The following is a 19,724-nucleotide window of genomic DNA, read 5'->3' on the forward strand; positions in this document are numbered from 1 at the left end:
TTCCAGTAGCAGAGACAGGCAGGACGACTTGTGAGGGTGTTTCTAACCACACATGTGTGGGACCTGCGCAAAAGAAACTCAAAAGGGGCTGCACAGAAGTTGGATGGCTAGCCTTTAGAGGGAGCCAATAGCTGAGATTGTCAATGGAGAGAGAGAAATTCTCTCTAATATTTTTGTCAAATTTCTTGCTGTGGATTGCTAGTGTTTCAGCATCCAGATTATACTCAAAATTTCTCGCTACATAATAATAAAACCCTCTAGCTGCTGTTAAATTTTCTTAGGGCTATATTGTTCTTTGCTTTAGATAATTGCATTTCTTCGTTTACATATTGAATTCACCCCACAATATCATAACATTATTCAAATTTACCACAATATTTCAACAACATATGCAATTATATAGAAAGAACAACATCATCATCAATGCAGCGGAACATAAAGGAACAATAGAAGAAAAACATTCACACAGAGACACCAGGATTGGTCGGAGACCAGGGCAAAACCCACTACAGGGAAAACCCTTTCAAATTTTTCTTCTTATTAGATTTTCATTGAATGATTAAGCAAGAGAGAGAGTATAGTTATCCATATCTTCTACCATAAACCTATCCAGCAAAATCAACTAAACAATATCCATGAGATGAACCCAACAATGCTAATAATCAAAACCCTAATTTAGAAGCCTATGATCAACTGTCACTGTCTGCGGTCAATTGGTGAAAACTTCAGTCAACTGAAAAATTTAAACCCTAGGTCTCAACCGCATGGAGAGAGTGTTATGCGTGCTGTTGAAACCCTTCAACCACACATAAAGGCTTGCATGCCTGTTGTTATAATTGAAATCTATCTATGATAAGCCTGCATTCGGAAACTAAAAACCCTAAAACACGTGCGAGCTTCGGACCCTGTAATCTTAGACTTGTACGAACCAAATTTCCATGAACTGCCTTAGACCTATGCGAGCCAAAACCAAAGAAGAGAATAGAATAATGCTTCATGATCATGTCCAAATGAGGTTGAGGTCACTTGTATTTATAGCCTTCCAAGGGTATCCAATTTTCTTTAGGGCTGACCTGATCAAATGTGCACATGTGGGCTTTAATTCAAAAATACACTTTCCCTTGTCCAAATTGAGTGCTTCAATAGTAAAAAATGGTCCTCTTGAAAAGAGGAATCTATTCCCATGATTGAAATTTGTCACTGACCTGCCAAAAATTAACACTCCCTTTCTTGGTTCATCTTTGCTTATCCTTGCTCATCTCTTGCTTGTCTCTGCTCATATGCTAAACGTTCTCGAATCTAAAAGAAGAATAATTTGACATCGGAGGGGAGCTCAATCTACCACCCTCTATCCATCGGGGAGCCAATGCGATCACTCAGAATTACTGCCAGCGGGGAGCCAATGCTATAACTCGGGAAACTCTGCCAATGGGGAGCCTAATGCTACCACCCGAGAAACTCTGCCAGCGAGGAGCCAATGCTACGACCTGGGAAACTCTCCCAGCGAGGAGCAATGCTATGACCTGAGAAACTCTGCGAGCAGGGAGCCAATGCTACAATTCGGGAAACGGCTGCCAACGGGGAGCCAATGCTATGACCCAAGAAACTTTTCCAGCGGGGAGCTAATGCTATGACCTAGGAAACTCTACCAGTGGGGAGCCAATGCTACAACCCAGAAACTCTGCAAGCGGGGAGCCCGGTGCTACGACTCGAAAAACTTTTCTAGCGGGGAGCCAATGCTACAACCCAGAAACTCTGCAAGCGGGGAGTCCAATGCTATGACCCAGAAAGCTTTTCCAGCGGGGAGCCCAATGCTACAATTGGGAAACTTTGCCAGCGGGGAGCCAATGCTACAACCCAAAAAACTCTGCTGATCTTCCCAACATGACCTTTAAGAGTTAGTGGTGAAACACCTGCATCTCTAGCTTGAGTGGGAGACCACTTACCATAAATAGTAATGATTGCGCCTAACTCAAGTAGCTAGCACCCGTTAGCCAGATGTGTGGGAAAGACAGATGCCGGCTGGGGTACACTCTGCATAAACCAAGATAGGTGAGTCACATCTCGGACCCTATGGGTGACAGATAGGGTGATACCCTATTGTACAGAGATCCCTCAACCCCAGGAGCCCTACATCTCAATTCCTCACCTTGGGAGCTCAAACACGGGGAAGAGCCGACTCAGTGTCCTCGATCAGCATAGACCCTTACTTTACGAGGGTCACATCCATCAATCCATGCTGCTCTCTATAGATTAGAAACATATCAACGCACTCACATCTAGTACCAACTTTACCAAATCATTGAAGAGTTGCCTCAAATATCACCAAGAGCAACAATCCTCTGTTTTCCTGTCCATGCGGGACATCAAAATCAAACATTATGTTAGAGCAAAAATATGTCACACAAAGGATAGCTTATTCATCCTCCCTCTCGCAGAGGCAACAACCGCAAGCCTAATCTTGTCTCATACAACAACATTGTCTCGTGTCTTTGTTCCAACTACATATGAGATTCTTTGCCAAACAAATCCCACTCTTGTTTATCGCAATATATCACTGTCATATCCTTAACCAAATTGTCCCATAGCTAGCCATGCTAGCAACAATGTACACAATGTGCTCTTCCAATTATCAGTGTATCCATGTAGACTCATCTCTCTGAAAGATCTTTCATCTTGAACTTAGTGGCCAACTCTCTCTTACGCTTGATCATCATAGGCTCACTGCCTATCAAGAATAGCTCGTCAACATATAAAACCAAAATCAAAGGCATACCTTGGACCAACTTAGAGGAATGGATTGGAACTGCTTCCAAGCTTCAATAGCTATCTATCCATACAATGTTTTCTTAGAAACTTCACTTCTCATAGAACACTTCCATCATCTGCTCCAAGTTTGTAGGTCTATCATACTCCTGATCTCATGCATAAGACTTCAGTTTTTGTGATCTACAGGCACAGTTGCACCCAGAGGCCTTCTTCCGTGTAGTTGTGAGGCCTATAACCGCATTCTCAAGTCTTTCTCCCAACGGTTGTGGCTTGGACTAGGAGAAGCCTTCTCTGCTCAGATCAGAACTTGCCAAAAACTTCTTCACCAACATCAAATGGTTATTGATGTCCATAATCCTTCCTTTCAAACAATACTCGATGATAAAACCTCATGAAGTGTTTCTCCCTTTGAATGAGAAGCCTCTTCAATCATCACTGTCAACTTGACTATCATAATGCTACAAAAAAACTGTTAGATCACAAACTATATCAGGTTCTCAGACATATATCATAACAAGTCATCAAACATTCATCAAGGGTTAGTGTCATGTAAGAGTATCTTCTTACTTCAAGAATCATAATAATCAAGTCAGGGCATCCATTTCTACCACATGTTAGATTTACTAAACCTTACCAATGCCAATAAGAGAATCAATCTTATTGTCACTCTTTCATCATGCTTATCTGAAGCATTAACAACAACATCAAGCTACCATATATCAAAGGCAATGTGCTAGCCTTCTTTATGAAATCCATTATGTCTAAAATGAAAGATGCTTGCCAAATATCAAGAGCACCAATATATATCGCATGTACCATAAATCAAGCTTACTTTCAAATTCTTGTGATACCAAAGGGCTTACCTTGCCATCCAATAATGCAGCTAACATACCTTGTAGTATTCATGTACCTTTGCAACATGTAACACAATTGTAGCTCTTCTCTTCCTTGCAATAGCTATCTTTTCCTGCACCTCAAATGATCCTCAAAAAGGATCCACTTATCACATTTCATCAGGAGGTTAGAAGTAACCACATACTCAAACATTTATGCAGGGAGTAATAATCAAATCAATAATCATAAACAAGAATAGAATCACAAAGAGGTAACATAAATCTAAAAGGTACTTATCTTTAACGAGAGGAGATCAACTCCCTCTTGAGCCAACCTTCAAGAGTCATTACTATCCATTGTCCATATCAATGTTGCCTTTCATATTTCCATCGACTTCATCAACAACCAAGGCCATCAATCCTTGAAACAAAGCTAAAACATCTTCATACTGATCATGCTAGGGTTTCTAGATTGCATATCTCAAACCTTTGTTATAATCCAGGTTTTCTTCCAAACCCTAACCTCATAATATACATCAAACCTTAATAACTCGATTCCTTAGGGTTCCTTCAAACCCTAGTATTCTTTTAGGTCTCGTCCATCTTCTCTTGCTCCCATCAAAGGTGTCTCCATAGGGGTGATCTTCAATGACTTTTCTTCAGCCCAACTCTGATCCCATGTTAAATTTTCTTAGGGCTATAATGTTCTTTGCTTTAGATAATTGCATTTCTTCATTTACATATTGAATTCACCCCACAACATCATAACATTATTTAGATTTACCACATTATTCAACAACACATGCAATTATATAGAAAGAACATCATCATCAATGCAACGGAACATAATGGAACAATAGGAGAAAAGCATTCCCACATAGAGACACCATGATTGGTCGGAGACGAGGGCAAAACCCACTACTGGGAAAACCCTTTCAAGTTCTTATTCTTATTAGATTGTTATTGAATGATTCAACAAGAGAGGGAGTACAATGATCCATATCTTCTACCATAAAACAATCCAACAAAATCAACTAAACGATATCCATGAGATGAACCCAACAATGCTAATAATAAAAACCCTAATTCAAAAGCCTATGACCAATTGTCACTGTTTGTGGTCAACTGCCAAACTCTGCGGTCAACGGTGAAAACTTCGCTGAAAAATTCAAACCCTAGGTCTTAGACGCATGGAGAGAGTGTTGTGTGTGCGGCTAAAACCCTTTAACCACACACATAGGCTTGCAGGTATAGCTGAAATCTACTTGTGACAAGCCTGCAGTCAGAAACCAAAAACCCTAAAACATGTGCGAGCTTCGAATCCTGTAATATCATACCTGTACGAACCAAATTTCTGCGCATTGCCTCATACATGTGCGAGCTAAAACCAATGAAGAGAATAGAATAATGCTTCATGATCATGTCCAAATGAGGTCGAAGTCACTTGTATTTATAGCCTTCCAAGGGTGTCCAATTTGTTTAAGGTCCAACCTAATCAAATGTGCATACGTGGACTTTAATTCAAAAATACACTTTCCCTTGTCCAAATTGAGTGATTCAATAGTAAAAAATGGTCCTCTCGAAAAGAGGACTTTAGTCCCATGATTGGAATTTGTCACTGAGTTGCTAAAAATTAACAGCTGCTGCACCAGTTTTCCCACATTGGGTTTTCTCGGGACATTTGGCCAAAAATAATTGTGTCAAAATGATTGTGTGTGCTAGCATATTTCTCAATTTCCAACATTTTATTTTCCACAGTCTTTTTATGGTGAAAAATTGCAGTGTGATTTATTCGATATTTGTTGTAGCAAATAAATTGCATAATTAATTTACAGTTAGAAGAATAAATTTCCAATTGCTGCAATTAGACTTGTAAATTTTCATATGGTATCAGAGCTTAGTTGATGGACAAGAAGCTCAAAGATGAAGAAGGAGAATTTCGTGGCTCAGAGGGATAGCAATACAAATTTGCTAGGGGCTGCGCAGTGCTTAGCCAAGCAGTGCGAATTGTTGGACAAGGGGTCGAATTGCCAGTTGCTGAGTGCAGGAAGGGTCAATTTGTCTAGAAAGTGATTCCAGCAGGCAGCAGGTGAGCAACTCAAAATTTTCGCAGAGAAGATTACTTGTCTAGGCACAATAAGGTTTTGTAGCAAGTTGCAACAACAAAACTATTGCCAGGTGGAAGAGAAATTAACACACAGAGGGAGTTTCTCTCAGAGGGTTTCTAGTTTCAAAAATCCAATAGTTCTAGTCGCAACAGGTAGTAGCAACATGCAAATTTTCTCACTCCTAGAAGGAGTGTGAGTAGCTGTGCTAGCAGCCAAGCAGGTGAAAGAGGGAGATTTCCATCCCAGGTCAAGTTTTTTGCAATGATGGCTTTAGCAGGACTCCGAGATCAGGATAGATTAGAGGGTGCATCGAACTATTGTATCTGGAAGGCCAGGATGGCATTCCTGCTAGACGAGTATGGTTTGAGGACATACACATAACGAGTTGTAGCTGTGTCTACAAATGCAGACCAACTAGCTAATTAAAATAAGGAGATGCCAAGGCGAAGCAGTTGATTCTCGATGGAGTTCGAGATCATATTGTTTCACACATTATGGCCAAGAATACGACGAAATAAATGTGGTATGCTCTCGCATCACTCTACCAGAATCCTTTCGAGCAACGAAAGATGTTCCTGGAGGAAAAGCTGAGGAATGCTTGAATGCAGAAGGGTAAGGGTATCAACCCCTATCTCACCAAAATTCAGGGTATCCGAGATGAGTGCGCAGTTGTAGGAGAGTCATCCACACCCACACAACTTGTGCGTTTGGCCCTCAACAGTGTCACTGAGGAATGGGAGACCTTCGTCCAAGGCATTCTAGGACGAGATCAGTTGCTTGGGTGGGACCGGATATGGGCAGATCTCACACAAGAGGAGATGAGGCGAGCTCTAGTAAGGATCTCCATTAGCGGCCGTAGTAGCAAAGGATCGTAGGGCTAAGTTGTAGGAAACGTTGGAGAAGGGTCCGTTTCCGGCTGGAAACGAGGAAACTCGTACCGTACGGCCTGGAAACACGTTTCCGGCCGTACTGGCCCGTTTCTCGAGGAGGAAACGTGGCCAGTACGGCTGGAAACGTGTTTCCAGGTCGTATGACAGAGTTTCCTCTTCTAAATTGACTTTTCTTGTATTTTTTTTTAATTTTTCGCTTCTAATTTTTTATTGGGCGACTAAAATATCTTTTGGATGCCTCTCAAGTTATAAAAAAGAGGATTTTTTGAGTGGGGCAGCCTAATGTTCAAGCCTATGGCCCTAGTGTTGATATGCAGTTCATGGTAATGTTAAATTCTTAAAGTAAAAGTGACATTCTCCTTTATTTTTCATTTTCATCCTTTTACTTAAATTTTTAACATTACCATGAAATGACTCAGGATGTTTGAGAGTGGTTTCGCCCTCATTGGATTTCATATGGAGAAAGTAGAATTTTAGATCTCACTCAAAATCCAGCAGACTTATCTGTTTTTCAGGATTTCAGGATTGGGGGGATTGCAATGTTTCCATTGGATTTTGTCATGTACTAGGGTATGGAACTTGTATTTAATCAAGAAAACCAAGCCCTCTATGCAGGGGAGACTCCCAATAATCAAGAGCACGTAGGATACTAGGGTATGGAACTTGTATTTAATCAAGAGCACTAAGGTCGTTCGACTATGTAGGAGACTCCCAATCAAGCACGAGACAAGAAATTAGAAATTTCTCGTCGCTGATTTTGGATATTGTTATTTTCATTATGTGATCATTCATGAGTAAATGTGATGTAAATTTAGAGACTTGTAGTTTATGCATTGACAATTTAATCATAATGTAATAAAAGAGAATGTATCATATATGCTTTATGATTGCACATATTTCTTAAATGTCCTAATATATATATATATATATATATATATATATATATATATATATATTGCGTTTCCCTGTTTCCAAAATTTGGGGGGGGGGGTCACGTTTCATACCCATCCGTGTTTCAGAAACTCGTACCCGTTTCCCCATTTCGTGCAACTTAGTCGCAGGGTGTTAAGTAGGAAGAAAATGTAGCCCTTGCATCGAAAGGGAAAGCAAAAGGTCCCAGTTAGGGACAAGCCTTGTAGGGAGAGAAGAAGAAGAAGAAGGGGAGAGAAGAAGAAGAAGAAGGATCTGTCCAAGATCAATTGGTTTGGGTGTGGCAAGTTTGGTCACTACAGTACCCAGTGTCCTTAGAGGAAGAAGGACAAGGAGAAGCAGGATTAGGTGGGAACATCCACAGAGATAGGTCAGCTGCCCTCCAAGTTGGAGGACCAATTCGCTTTGTATGCAACTATACCTCCAGGTGAGAGGTGGGGAGACATCGAGTTCTAAGCTTTAGAGTTGTGCAAAGATGGCAGGGTCGATAGAGGAGCAGCAGTTGCAGTTTACTCCTCACATGGATCATTACCCTTGCTACTGAGGCCCACAATATTCATTAGCAAGAGGATCAATGCCAGTTGGTGCAATCAGTTCCAGAGTGACAGTTGCAGACTAGTTGCAGTCAGATGTCGAGAAGCGCAAAGCAGTGTTTATAGCAGTGCAGGGGGCATAGTGCAAAGTCAACAACAATGCAAATTTCCCAGTAGACATTGTAGAGGCTAGTATAAGTCAAAGACTCAGGAGACAGTTGCAGCACAAAGACAATTGATTCAATATTCAGTATCTTGGATGCTTCTTAGTTGCAATAGTATCCTTTAATTCGTATCCTCTAGAGTCTCTTGACTTCCCACATATATGCTCCATAATCTCAATCTTAATTACTTGAGTGATTGTATACAGGTGTAGAGAATGGTTCTTGCTTCTCCTAGCTTCAGATCTTCAGTACTTATGACAATGGTCTAGAAATAAGACTTATGCTGAGAACTCCTTTAACAAAAACAATCTTGGACTAATTATTTGCATAGTTGAGAATTTTGATGCTTCTTCTAGGGCTCACAAGTGATATGTATGAACAAAACCATATCATAGAAATTTCGGATCATGTACAGAAGATTTGTCTCCCCCCTAGGGTTGATATGGTTGCCAATGGGAAGACCTTGAATGCCTTGCCAAAACTAGAACTGTCCCTTCACAAAACTTTGGTAAATTCACTAATCAACAATGACTATAATGTACATACTAGAGTTGTGAAGTTGCTTCATAAATTCGGTGATTTGGATGAAAGATGCAGACCTGGTGGTCTCCTTTTTAACCTTCGCTCCAATGTCAAGAGGTGCGGCCTCTCTTATGTTGCTAGATAAGTCCTTTAACCCTTCACAATTATGCTCCTTATGCCTTCGCTTTGCTAAAGTAGGTTTGTGGCCTTGATGCAGAGATTAGGGCTAGATAATGGTGTCCAAAAGGCTTCGATTTGCTTGCCAATGAGTGTGGTCTGGAGAGGGCTATTAAGTTAGCCTTTAGGTTTCCTTGAATAGGGCTGAATTGACCTCAAAGTGCTCTTGCTAGCCTTACAATGCTTGCGACCTTACTTCTGCAATTAGGGCTGATAATTATGCCCAAAACTTTGATCTATTTGACTCCATAAATTTGGTCCATGTTAGATGATTTCCTTGAGATGATGTAACACCAATCCGATCTTTTTTCTGCCCTCTGTTCAAAGCCTTAGCTCTGATACCATGTTGAGAAATCTAGGGCATATAGTTAGGGTATTTATTAAATTGATTTCTTTGCAATTCTTGACATTTTCTTGTGAGCTATATTAGAGCATTAGCATTATTATTTAGTTCTGTTCATCATCAAGACAAATGCCAATAAGAAGATCACAATGCAAACATAAGAACACTAGATGTAGGCTACTAGCCAGGGCCAAAACCTCTCCTAGAGAGGAAAACCCACGAAAATCTCTTCTTATAGAATTCAATGAAGACTTCCAAGACCTTGACCTTGACCTTGACCAAACCCCAAGTGATGAGCCAGCCAAAACCTTAAAGAATATCTTTGCACAACAAAACTGAGGAAACCCTAGTTCCTCCTTCAAAAACTCGCACGTGTGAGCAAACAGATCTTGAAATTGCTTCCTTTCTTCTTTCGCTGGCTTCAACAGAAATTCTCTCCTTCTTCCCTTCCTCACTGGATCGAATCTCCTCTCATTCTTTGGCTAGATCAGAGATATATTTCGTATTGGATGTGTGTCCAAATGAGAGCGAGTTCCTTTATATAGGCTTTGCTTGAGGATGAATTGGGCCACCTTGGCAGACTTGAAGAAGGTTGGCTGACTCATCACTTTGAGGCTTCTAGAAAATGTAATTTACATTATTATTTTCTTTTCTTGATACATGAGCCTTCCAAGAGCTAGTACGTCATGACCTCGACCTTTTGACTTGTTAACAAGACCCCTAGAGCACTCAATGGGTGCTTTGACCTAGGACCACAATATGACGGGCAAGAAACCCATTTCAATAATAATGATTTTCTTTTACAAATAAATTTTCTTTTTCTTTTTCTTTTGACAAGTACATCGATGATTATGTAAGTCATGACTTAAGTACAAATTATGAAGACTGACACTAGTTACATTTCAACGCCCTGTATAGTGGAGATGTGTATGCGTAATGTATGGCAACATGTTTTAAATGTTGGTTTTATTACATACAAAAGAATATATACAAAGAAAGAAAAAACCAGACCCAATTACACTCAATCACCCATTACAATCATTCCCCAGCGGAATTTGACCTTCTACTTACTGTTTTGTATTTTATTTTGCGGTTCTTCTTGTGCAACGCCTATATGTATCTTTGCAATCATGTCGATTGGTGAATTGGTGACATGAGTATGTTCATTATGGCTTTCACTGTGGCTCATTTTCTTTTCTTTTTACCATTGGACCGAAATATTACCTTTTAGTAAAATCTTGGGATTACCAGTTCAGAGAATGGCCACAGGAGCCGATTCGCTCAGCTATACAGAGAAATGCCAGATGTTATTCCTAGGTGTAAAAGCTTGAGCTGCATTTAACCAAAACCTACCAAATGCTTTACAAAATAAAATGTGTTAAGCTTTGTTGACACCTAATCATTGGGATTGGATGAATAGCCGTAAAATAGTGTAAATAGAAAATAAAGAGAGTTGGAATATGAAGAGACACTGGGAGATGAAGCCCAAGAGTCTCTCCCTCCATGTATATATCTATGATTAGCCTTAATGCAAAATCACAATTCATTTTGAGGAGTTACCTCTTGGCCTGACATGGTATCAGAGCCAACTCCATTTTTGGCATCTCTTTCTCCATGTAACTCCCTTCTGCCATTTTTTTTGTTGTCTGTCCTCTGACCCTCTCTTTTGACAAAAAATATGTCTTGCCATTTCCCTGCCATGAATAAACGTGGTGTCCCAAATCTTTGCGTGAAAGCTGTGAAGGATTAAACGCTAGTGCATTGAAGCTGAAGGCGCTGTCTAGTATATTTGTTGGTATTCTGTCGAGCTCGTTGATATATCAAGGTGAATGGTATGCCAACTCCTCTTTTTTAGACTGTGCATTGTGTCGTTGGCAGCACTATGTTGTTAGCATGACTATGTGTTGGTTCATGGTTATGTGTATTGTGTTACACTGCCCATATTGGCCGACTCCACACCATATTGCTGGTCCAGTCAATACACTCCGCTCCCACGCACGTTTTTAATAGCTGCGATTTTTTTTAAATATACTACTGTGTTTTAAACTATGGTGTAACCATGACATATCCTCCCTCCGTTGAATAATATCGCTGGTATACAACACCACTCCTCCTTCCCTCTACATGCTCGTGGCTTCGCATATTGTCTGCGGCATCAACCATACCACCTCCCCTCACTGTTGGTTAACACCTATTTGACAATCATACCTCTGCATACAACTATTTGTACCTAGTCCACGAGTTAGTTGCTCTCTGATTTGAATACGTTCATTTGTAGTTGATTGTAGCAGGGTTTGAGCATCTATATTTATGGCATAAAATTAAACTCCCTGGAGTCCAACTCGAATCATTCGATTGATGACATTGTTTCCTCCTCTACCAATTCCCACGACTTTGATTCAAGCAGAGTCCATTGCAATCAGTTGTGAATTCGAATTTACACAAACACTTGTCCTTCTTCTTCTTTTACTTCTTGTCCATTGTATTGAATTGGGGAATGGAAGAGATAAGGAAAAATTGGTAAGAAAGCCATGGCGGCCAAAAACTTCATGTGCGAGAGGGGCATGAGAGCAATACCGCGTCATCACTCACTGCTTAACAATACTGCCTCCTTCCCACGCGTTATGTAATACTGTGTTGTAATACCGCCCCTTCACCTGTTTGGTTAACACCTCTCCCATTTATAAGCCCGCCCCATATAACCGCTCCATACAACTCCTCCCCCATATACGCCCTTCCCCATTTACCCCCTCCCCCATACACTACCTCCCCTATATAACAACTCTATCATATATATATACCAAAAATACATTTCTTTTACACAATTTACCACCAGAAGTGCTTTTTTTTGCCACCATGAGTGCAATTTTTTTAACAGTATATTGCCAGCATGTACATTTTTTACACAGCACCAAATTTTGTAATGCATTCATTGATATCTATTGTTGGAGTAGTTCTCTTGGGAAAAGAGAACTATCCTAAATGGTCAAGGAAGATAAAACACACTCTCATTTTCAATGAGTTGTGGAAATGAGTTTGTGTAGGAGAAGGAGATAATGAACCTGCAAAGCCCACCTCAGATAAGGAGATTGCTATTTGGGAAAACAAGAAGAACAAGGCCTATGCCTTAATTTCAACATTTGTAAATGAAGAGGTGAGTTGCCATATATCACCATTTTCAAATGCTTTTGAAGCCTTACAGAAGTTGAAGGAACTCTATGACTCACTCTGAACTTGAAGTTGTCCAATTGATGATTAAATTGTTCAGTCTTGAATTGAAAAATGACGATCCTCTTGCTTTAGCATCAGAAGTAAGATCTATTATGCATGATATCAAAACCACTGGTGTTCAAATAGACATTCCTCTCATAGCTTATGTCAAGGCAGTGTATCCTACTTATTCAAATTTTCTTGAGTCATTGCAAGCAAGTGGAAACCTCAAGGAAATTACCTTTGACTCCCTTGAGAAGAGGTTTGCTGAGAGAGAGAAGGCTTTTGGGAAGAAGACAACTCCTCAGTTTTCTGAAGAAGCTGTGTGTCTTGCACATAAAGAGAAGAATCATGCACAAGATTCTTCTAGAGGAAGAGGTGGCCGAAGAGGTAGAGGAAGAAGGAATTTTAGAGGCAGGGTGGCAGACAATTCCAAGGAGAAAACTCTGATTTTCATTGCATACGTTGCAATAGAGATGGACATGATGCGTCTACATGTAAGTTGCCTTGGGACAGAATTGAGCAGGAAAGAAATGAAGGCAAAGGTAAAACCAATGACAAAGGGAAAGGTAAAGCACCTGAATCTGCTCACTATGTTGTGGCACATTGGAATATTGGAGTAATTGAAGATTTGTTTAATGCTTCACTTGCTTCTTGGAAAAATGATTGGTTGCTTGATTCAAGGGCAACTTGCCACATGACTTTTAGAAGAGATTCTTTTGAAGAATTTACTGACAATGTTGATGGAGCATTATACTTTGCAGATAAGTCAAAACCAGTGTTGCATTAATCCCGATTTAATCGTGATTTTTTCAAATCGGAGATATTATCGGCCAATTAAATCGCAAATTTTTTTATTTTTATTTTTATTTATTTATATATATTTATTTATTTTTTATTTTTATTTTTTTTTCGACGCGATTTTTTGGGAAAAAATCGCTGAAAAAAATAAAAAAATAAAAATAAAAATAAATAAATTTTCTTTTTTAGGAGGAGGTGACCCAAGCTACCCCTGTCACCAGTAGAGGACGTGGTCTACCTCTTATAGCTTCTAGTTCTTCAGCGTCTAGAGCACAACAGAGTCTACTGCCAACTCCACCGGCCTCTACATCTAGAGGGGCAAAGGAAATCAGTAGTATTAGACTTTAGTTATTTGGTTCATTTCATTGTATATGACATTATGACTCATGATATGAGATACATTACTATATTTTTTGTTGATGTTTTGAGGCTGAGTTGGGAGTCATGAGTCAGGACTTACTATTCAGGACATGATTCACTGTTATGTGTGATGTGGCACTAGAAATGATATTAAACATCTTATATATTAGTTCTTTTATCATATTTATGTGTCAATGTATTTATTTTATGTTGTAGATGCTTTAGATATTAAAAAAATTGAAAAAAAAGAATATTTTTGTATTTTACAATTTTTTCCCGATTTTTACAATTTTTTTTCGATTTTTTCCCCGCGCCAAATTAATCCCGATAACGATTAGTGCAACATTGGTCAAAACTCAAGCCATTAGGGCTTGGCACAATCAGGCTCAAACTGCTTGGTTTTATAGACTTTCTTTTGCATGATGGTTTATATCTCTTGGACCTGAGGAGAAACTTGTTGTCTTTGGTCCACATCCCGCCAACAAAGACACTCCATTCATATGTTTGATCGCAAGGTTGAGGTTAGAAAAGCATCAGATTGCTCACTTGTCATGATGGGGATAGAAGAAGAAAGACTTCTGAAGCTGCAAGGTACCTTTGCTCATGCACAAAACTTTTCATACAGTTCTCATTATGATGAAGGTACATTTCCATCAAGTGTTTTATGGCATGCTAGATTTGGACACTTGAATTATGAAAACCTTCGTATGTTGAAGAAAAGTGGTGTTACTGGCTTGCCTACAATTCCTAGGAAACTTAAGCAATGTGATGCTTGTATCTTAGGAAAGCACAACAAATAGTGTTTTCATGATTCACATTCCAGAGCACATAGAAAAAGTGAACTTATTCATTCAGAGTTATGTGGCCCAATCCCTGTTCCTTCTGCAAATGGAAATAAATATATGATGAAATATATTGATGACTACACTAGAATGTGTTGGGTTTATTTATTGAAGAACAAATTTGATGCTTTTCAAACATTCAAGAACTTTCATGCATTGATTGAAAATGATGCCTAATCTCATATTGGTTCTATTCGTATTGATAATGGAAAAGAATACACTTCAAATGAATTTGAAAACTATCTTCACTAGCATGGGATCAAACATCAAATCACTGTGCCTTGTAATCCCCAACATAATGGAGTAGCTGAAAGAATGAACAAGACAAACCTTAAATATGGTACGTTCGATGATATTTTTCAAGAATGTAAAATTGATGTTTTGGGCTGATGCAGTTCTATGTGCTGTGTATGTAAAGGATAGGTGTCCATCTAATGCTATTAGAAACAAGACTCCTTATGAAATCTGGTATGGCCACATTCCTTCGGTAAAGCATCTCAGGGTCTTTGGTTCCACCTGTTATGCCTTGATGCCTTGATACCTAAGGAACAAAGAAACAAACTTGGTGCAAAGAGTAGTAAGTGTATCTTCTTGGGGTATTCAAATACCTCCAAAGCATACCGTCTTTATGATGAAGTTAATAAGAAGTTTGTAGTGTCTAGAGATGTGATCTTTCTTGAATCTTCCAAGGCTGACAATGTTGTTGAGTGGAAACTTGATCGCTTGGATAGATTCAGACATGCCAAGTCCTTTCAAGAATTTGATAATGAGATTCCACATCTTGAAGGGGGGATTCCTATACTGGATCAATTTGTGGAATCTTCTTCTGAAGCACTCTCTCCCCCACATGAAGCTCCAACCACTGATGACACTTTGAGTGATGTGATTGACAGAATTGGGAGACTCAATCTTGATTTAGCCCCAACTCAGTCAATTGAGCAACCCAGGCCATCTTAGAAAAGTCCTCCAAAATGGATGACAAAGACACTTGAAAGTGTTCATCCTAATGAGGTTGGAAAGACAGGAACAAGAAATTCAACCAAGAAAAATGGAGGTGATGTAGACGATTCTGATTCACCTGTTGATATGGATGTTTCTTATGATTGTGAATCTGAACTTGTCTTCAGATTTTGAACCAACTTCCTTCAAAGAACTCGCTTCTTATGATGAATGGAAAGAAGCGATGCAAAAGGAGTATGATGCCTTGATGAATAATGGCACTTGGAAGCTGGTTGATCCCCCACTGGGAACCAAACCAATAGGCTGCAAGTGGGTCTACAACAAGAAGTATAAAGTTGATGGCTCACTTGACAAGCACAAAGCCAGGCTTGCGGCAAAAGGTTTTTCACGGAAGGAAGGGGTTGATTATGAGTAAACTTTTGCCCCCACAACAAAATGGGCTACCATCCAGACTCTTTTTGCAGCGCAGAATGGTTGGAAAGTCCATCAAATGGATGTAAAAATTTCTTTCTTGAATGGAGATCTAAAAGAGTGTTTTTATGTCCCAGATGGAAGGATTTGTTGTGAAGGGTCAAGAACATAAAGTAAACAAGCTTGTAAAATCCTTGTATGGCCTCAAGCAAGCATCTCGAGCTTGGTACATGAAGTTAATGGAGCATCTTCTAAAACTCAACTTCAAACATTATGGTGTATGTACTATGTAGATGATCTTTTGATGACAGGGAACAATGAGAGCTATATTGCATCCATAAAGAAGGAATTGAGGAAAGGTTTTGAAATGATAGACTTGTGGGGTGTTCACTACTATCTTGGTATTGAAGTAACTCAACATCTGAAGTTTATATTCCTCTCTCAGAATAAGTACATTGGGGATTTGTTGAATAATTTTGGCATGGCTGAGTGCAATCCTTTGACTACTCCAATGGAATAGAACTTAAAGCTCAAATCCACTGAAGGAAAAGAATTTGAGGATGCGACAAATTACAGACAACTTGTAGGAAGTCTCAAGTACTTGACTACTACCAGACCAAACATTTCATTTGCTATTGGAATCCTTTCCAGGTTTATGCAAAGCCTTGTGAAGGATATTGGTCTGCTGCAAAAAGAGTTCTAAAGTACTTGAAGGGAACTCAAGACTTTGGACTTAAGTATACACAAGTGGGTGACTTCAGCTTGATTTGATACTTTGATTCAGACTTCGATAGAGATAAAGAAATTGGGGTGTCTACTTCAGGTTATGTTATGAGTCTTGGATCAAGAGCTATCTCTTGGAGGTCACACAAACAATCAGTTCCAGTAGATTCCACAACAGAGGCAAAATATGTGGCAGCAGTTGAAACAAAAAAGGAAATTGTGTGGCTCATGAAAAGTCTGGAAGATTTGCAAGTGAAACAAATGCATTCAACTCCACTCATGATTGAAAACACTTCTGCAGTAATGTTGGCCAAGAGCCCAAAGTTGCATGATCGAACGAAGCACATCAATACAAAATACCATCTGATTCAACATCATGTTGAGGCCAAGACAATCCATCTACGCTATTGTTCCACAAATGAGTAGTTTGCAGACATCTTCACCAAAGCACTTGGAAGAGAAAAGTTTGAAAAGTTCAGAATGATGCTTGGACTCACCAACATCCCTTCAGATTAAGGGGGGGAATGTTGACACCTAATCATTGGGATTGGGTGAATAAATGTAAAATAGTGTAAATAGAAAATAAGGAGCGCTGAAATATGAAGAGAAACTGGGAGATGAAGCCCAAGAGTCTCTCCCTCCATGTATATATCTATGATCAGTCTTAATGCAAAATCACAACTCATTTTGAGGAGTTACCTCCTGGCCTTGCAAGATTTTTTTGCTCTTATAATACTCTGCATCCAATAATATTTGATTAATATCAATCAATAGTTGCTTATATAATTCTATATTGATCTTAATTCAACCGTTGAAATTTGTATTTAGGATTTATAGAACCATTATTAACAGACTTATCAAGCTTCGTCGTAATGAACATAAATTTTTTCCATAAATGTCAATGACTGGCCAAAGTTCACATCTAATCTTCTAGGAATGCTTGTTGGGGTCCATCTCTCCTCATCCTATAGTTATGTTTTTCAAGTCTCCCTCGGTCAGGCATATTTCTCAAACACTAAATCTAATATTTAGACAATATCAGAATGGTATAAAAATAATACAAACTCGTTTAGATTCAAAAGAATATTTCGATATCAAAATAGAGATCATTACTAAAATTCTGAAATAAAACCAAAATAAAAGACAATATCAGAATGGTATAAAAATAATACAAACTCGTTTAGATTCAAAAAGAATATTTCGATATCAAAATAGAGATCATTACTAAAATTCTGAAATAAAACCAAAATAAAAGAGGTCTAATAAAATTGTTCTGAAACGTAATATATATTCAAAATGGTATTGAAAGAATGCTACCAGAGTGACTAATTAAGTATTTATGATCTTAAATGTTCAGTAACTTATTTATGTTCAGTGCTGTAAAGAAATTTTTTTTCCCACGAGTTGCGAGATATATATTTTGCTATTGGTGATTTCAACAAGAATTCAGTTTTTGCCTTGTTGCCTTCTTAAGAGGTACGTCTGGTATACTGCAGTGTTCAAAAGGATCCGAAAGACAGAATGTCGGCCACAGATCTTTTGGTAATAACCTTACTGGCTTATCCAGTAACGTTTTAGTAGCAGTTTACATTCATGGTCTATTATGCTTGGAGTACGGTTTCTTATTTTTGTAGTTTAACTTTGATTGTACACTGTTGATATTACTCTCAGACGATTTGATGGGATTGTTTGCAGAATCATGCCTTTATCAGGAAATATGAAGACCAAAATGTTGATCTCGCAGCTTTGCTCAACAGCTCGTCATCACCTGTGTAATCATAATAGAAATTCAAGTGATGACACCCTATGGTAAAACAATGGTTTCCAGATTCCATGATTGGAATTTAGTTCTGTATAAGTCATAGCTTATCTCAAACTGCGTAAATGAGTAAAACCAAATGGGCATTAATATATGCTAGAATTAAGCTGTTGATGTAGTATTATTGCTTAACTGGCAATGGGGAGTGAATCTCCACTCAATTATGTGATGTCCTTTATTTAAGAAACCCTAGTGATAAAACATCTGTCGTGCTCTATTTAGTCTAAAATATGGTTCCATGACTATTATATCCATTTAGAGGCGAATAAACTTGACAGTCTGAGGGATTTTTTGAGCCTTGGCAGATATTTGATAGTTAAGTTTAGACAAATCCGTCGTCTTTGTTTCGAAAGAAACCCCGCTGATCCAAATTCCATCGTGCAACTTCAATATTTATCATTGTTGGGTCCCAATCCTGGCACTCTGGTTTGATAATTTATCTAATGTTCTGCAAAGACTAAGTTTAGTTTGAGCTTTGTTTGGACGTTGAACCAATGGGGCTGTGCTTTGTTAGTGTGATGTTTAATGTAAGCACATACTGGCATGGAAGATTATGCCAGCTTCTGAGTGTTGCTCGAGTTCAAGTGGATAAAAAGCATACATGGTATACAGTGTCAGCATGTGTTAAATTCTATCGTAGTTATCTTTTTTCAATAGACGAATCGGGTCCATCGGCTGCTGTTGGGGAAGCCCAGCTATCAAGGTTTATCAAGGGTTTCACTGCCTCACTGCAAGCAACAATGGGTTTATATTGGTTTCTTCAGAAAATGAACAAATTAGCTAATCTGCTACCAAATATGGACCAATTCAACCAACACAAGCTTTTTCTTGTCACTCTGCGCGACAAATTTCAGGTGATGCTTTTCATCTCTGAAAGCTAATTAGTGAAGTTATGAGTGTCCTTATTTTCTATCACCTGAAAATCATACCATGGTTGATATTTAATAGTGTCTTTTTATATTCCATGCAAGAGCTATACAGAAAAGCATTTTCCATTGAAACTTACGATTAGATGGATATGGGCTGACATGCCCTGGTAAATGTTAAACATAGGATTATGGATTTTATGTGTGGCAGAGTTTGAAATTGGTTTATTATTCTGGTGACGCTTTGTCTCTTAAATAGGAATATGATATATCATTACCAACGTGACAGTAACCAAATTTAAAGGAAATTTTGATTAATAGATGTTGTGAGAACAATTGGACAGGAATTTGATACTAAGATTTGTGGCTTGGACATTGGTGTATGATTTGAATACATCGATACGTTTAAATGGAATTCGTGATTTTGTGATAATAGGTGGACCAGCATATGATATGATTTAAA

The 19,724-nt window shown here is 38.7% G+C and overlaps 1 protein-coding gene across 1 annotated transcript in view; it reads left to right on the forward strand.

The window, feature by feature from the left end:
- Positions 1-18,612, forward strand: part of LOC149144049 (mitogen-activated protein kinase kinase 6-like) — an 82,114-nt gene extending 63,502 nt beyond the window's left edge. Inside the window, exons 5-6 of the mRNA XM_089446184.1 lie at positions 18,073-18,118; positions 18,272-18,612. Of these exons, the coding sequence (XP_089302310.1) occupies positions 18,073-18,118; positions 18,272-18,352 (127 nt within the window). The 3' untranslated portion in view covers positions 18,353-18,612. The remainder of the gene's footprint in view (positions 1-18,072; positions 18,119-18,271) is intronic.
- Positions 18,613-19,724: the final 1,112 nt, after the last annotated feature.

The sequence above is a fragment of the Pinus tabuliformis genome, chromosome X (assembly GCF_031772625.1).
Source record: "Pinus tabuliformis cultivar Carrire ecotype Pingquan chromosome X, CPIR1, whole genome shotgun sequence".
NCBI classification, from domain to species: domain Eukaryota; kingdom Viridiplantae; phylum Streptophyta; class Pinopsida; order Pinales; family Pinaceae; genus Pinus; species Pinus tabuliformis.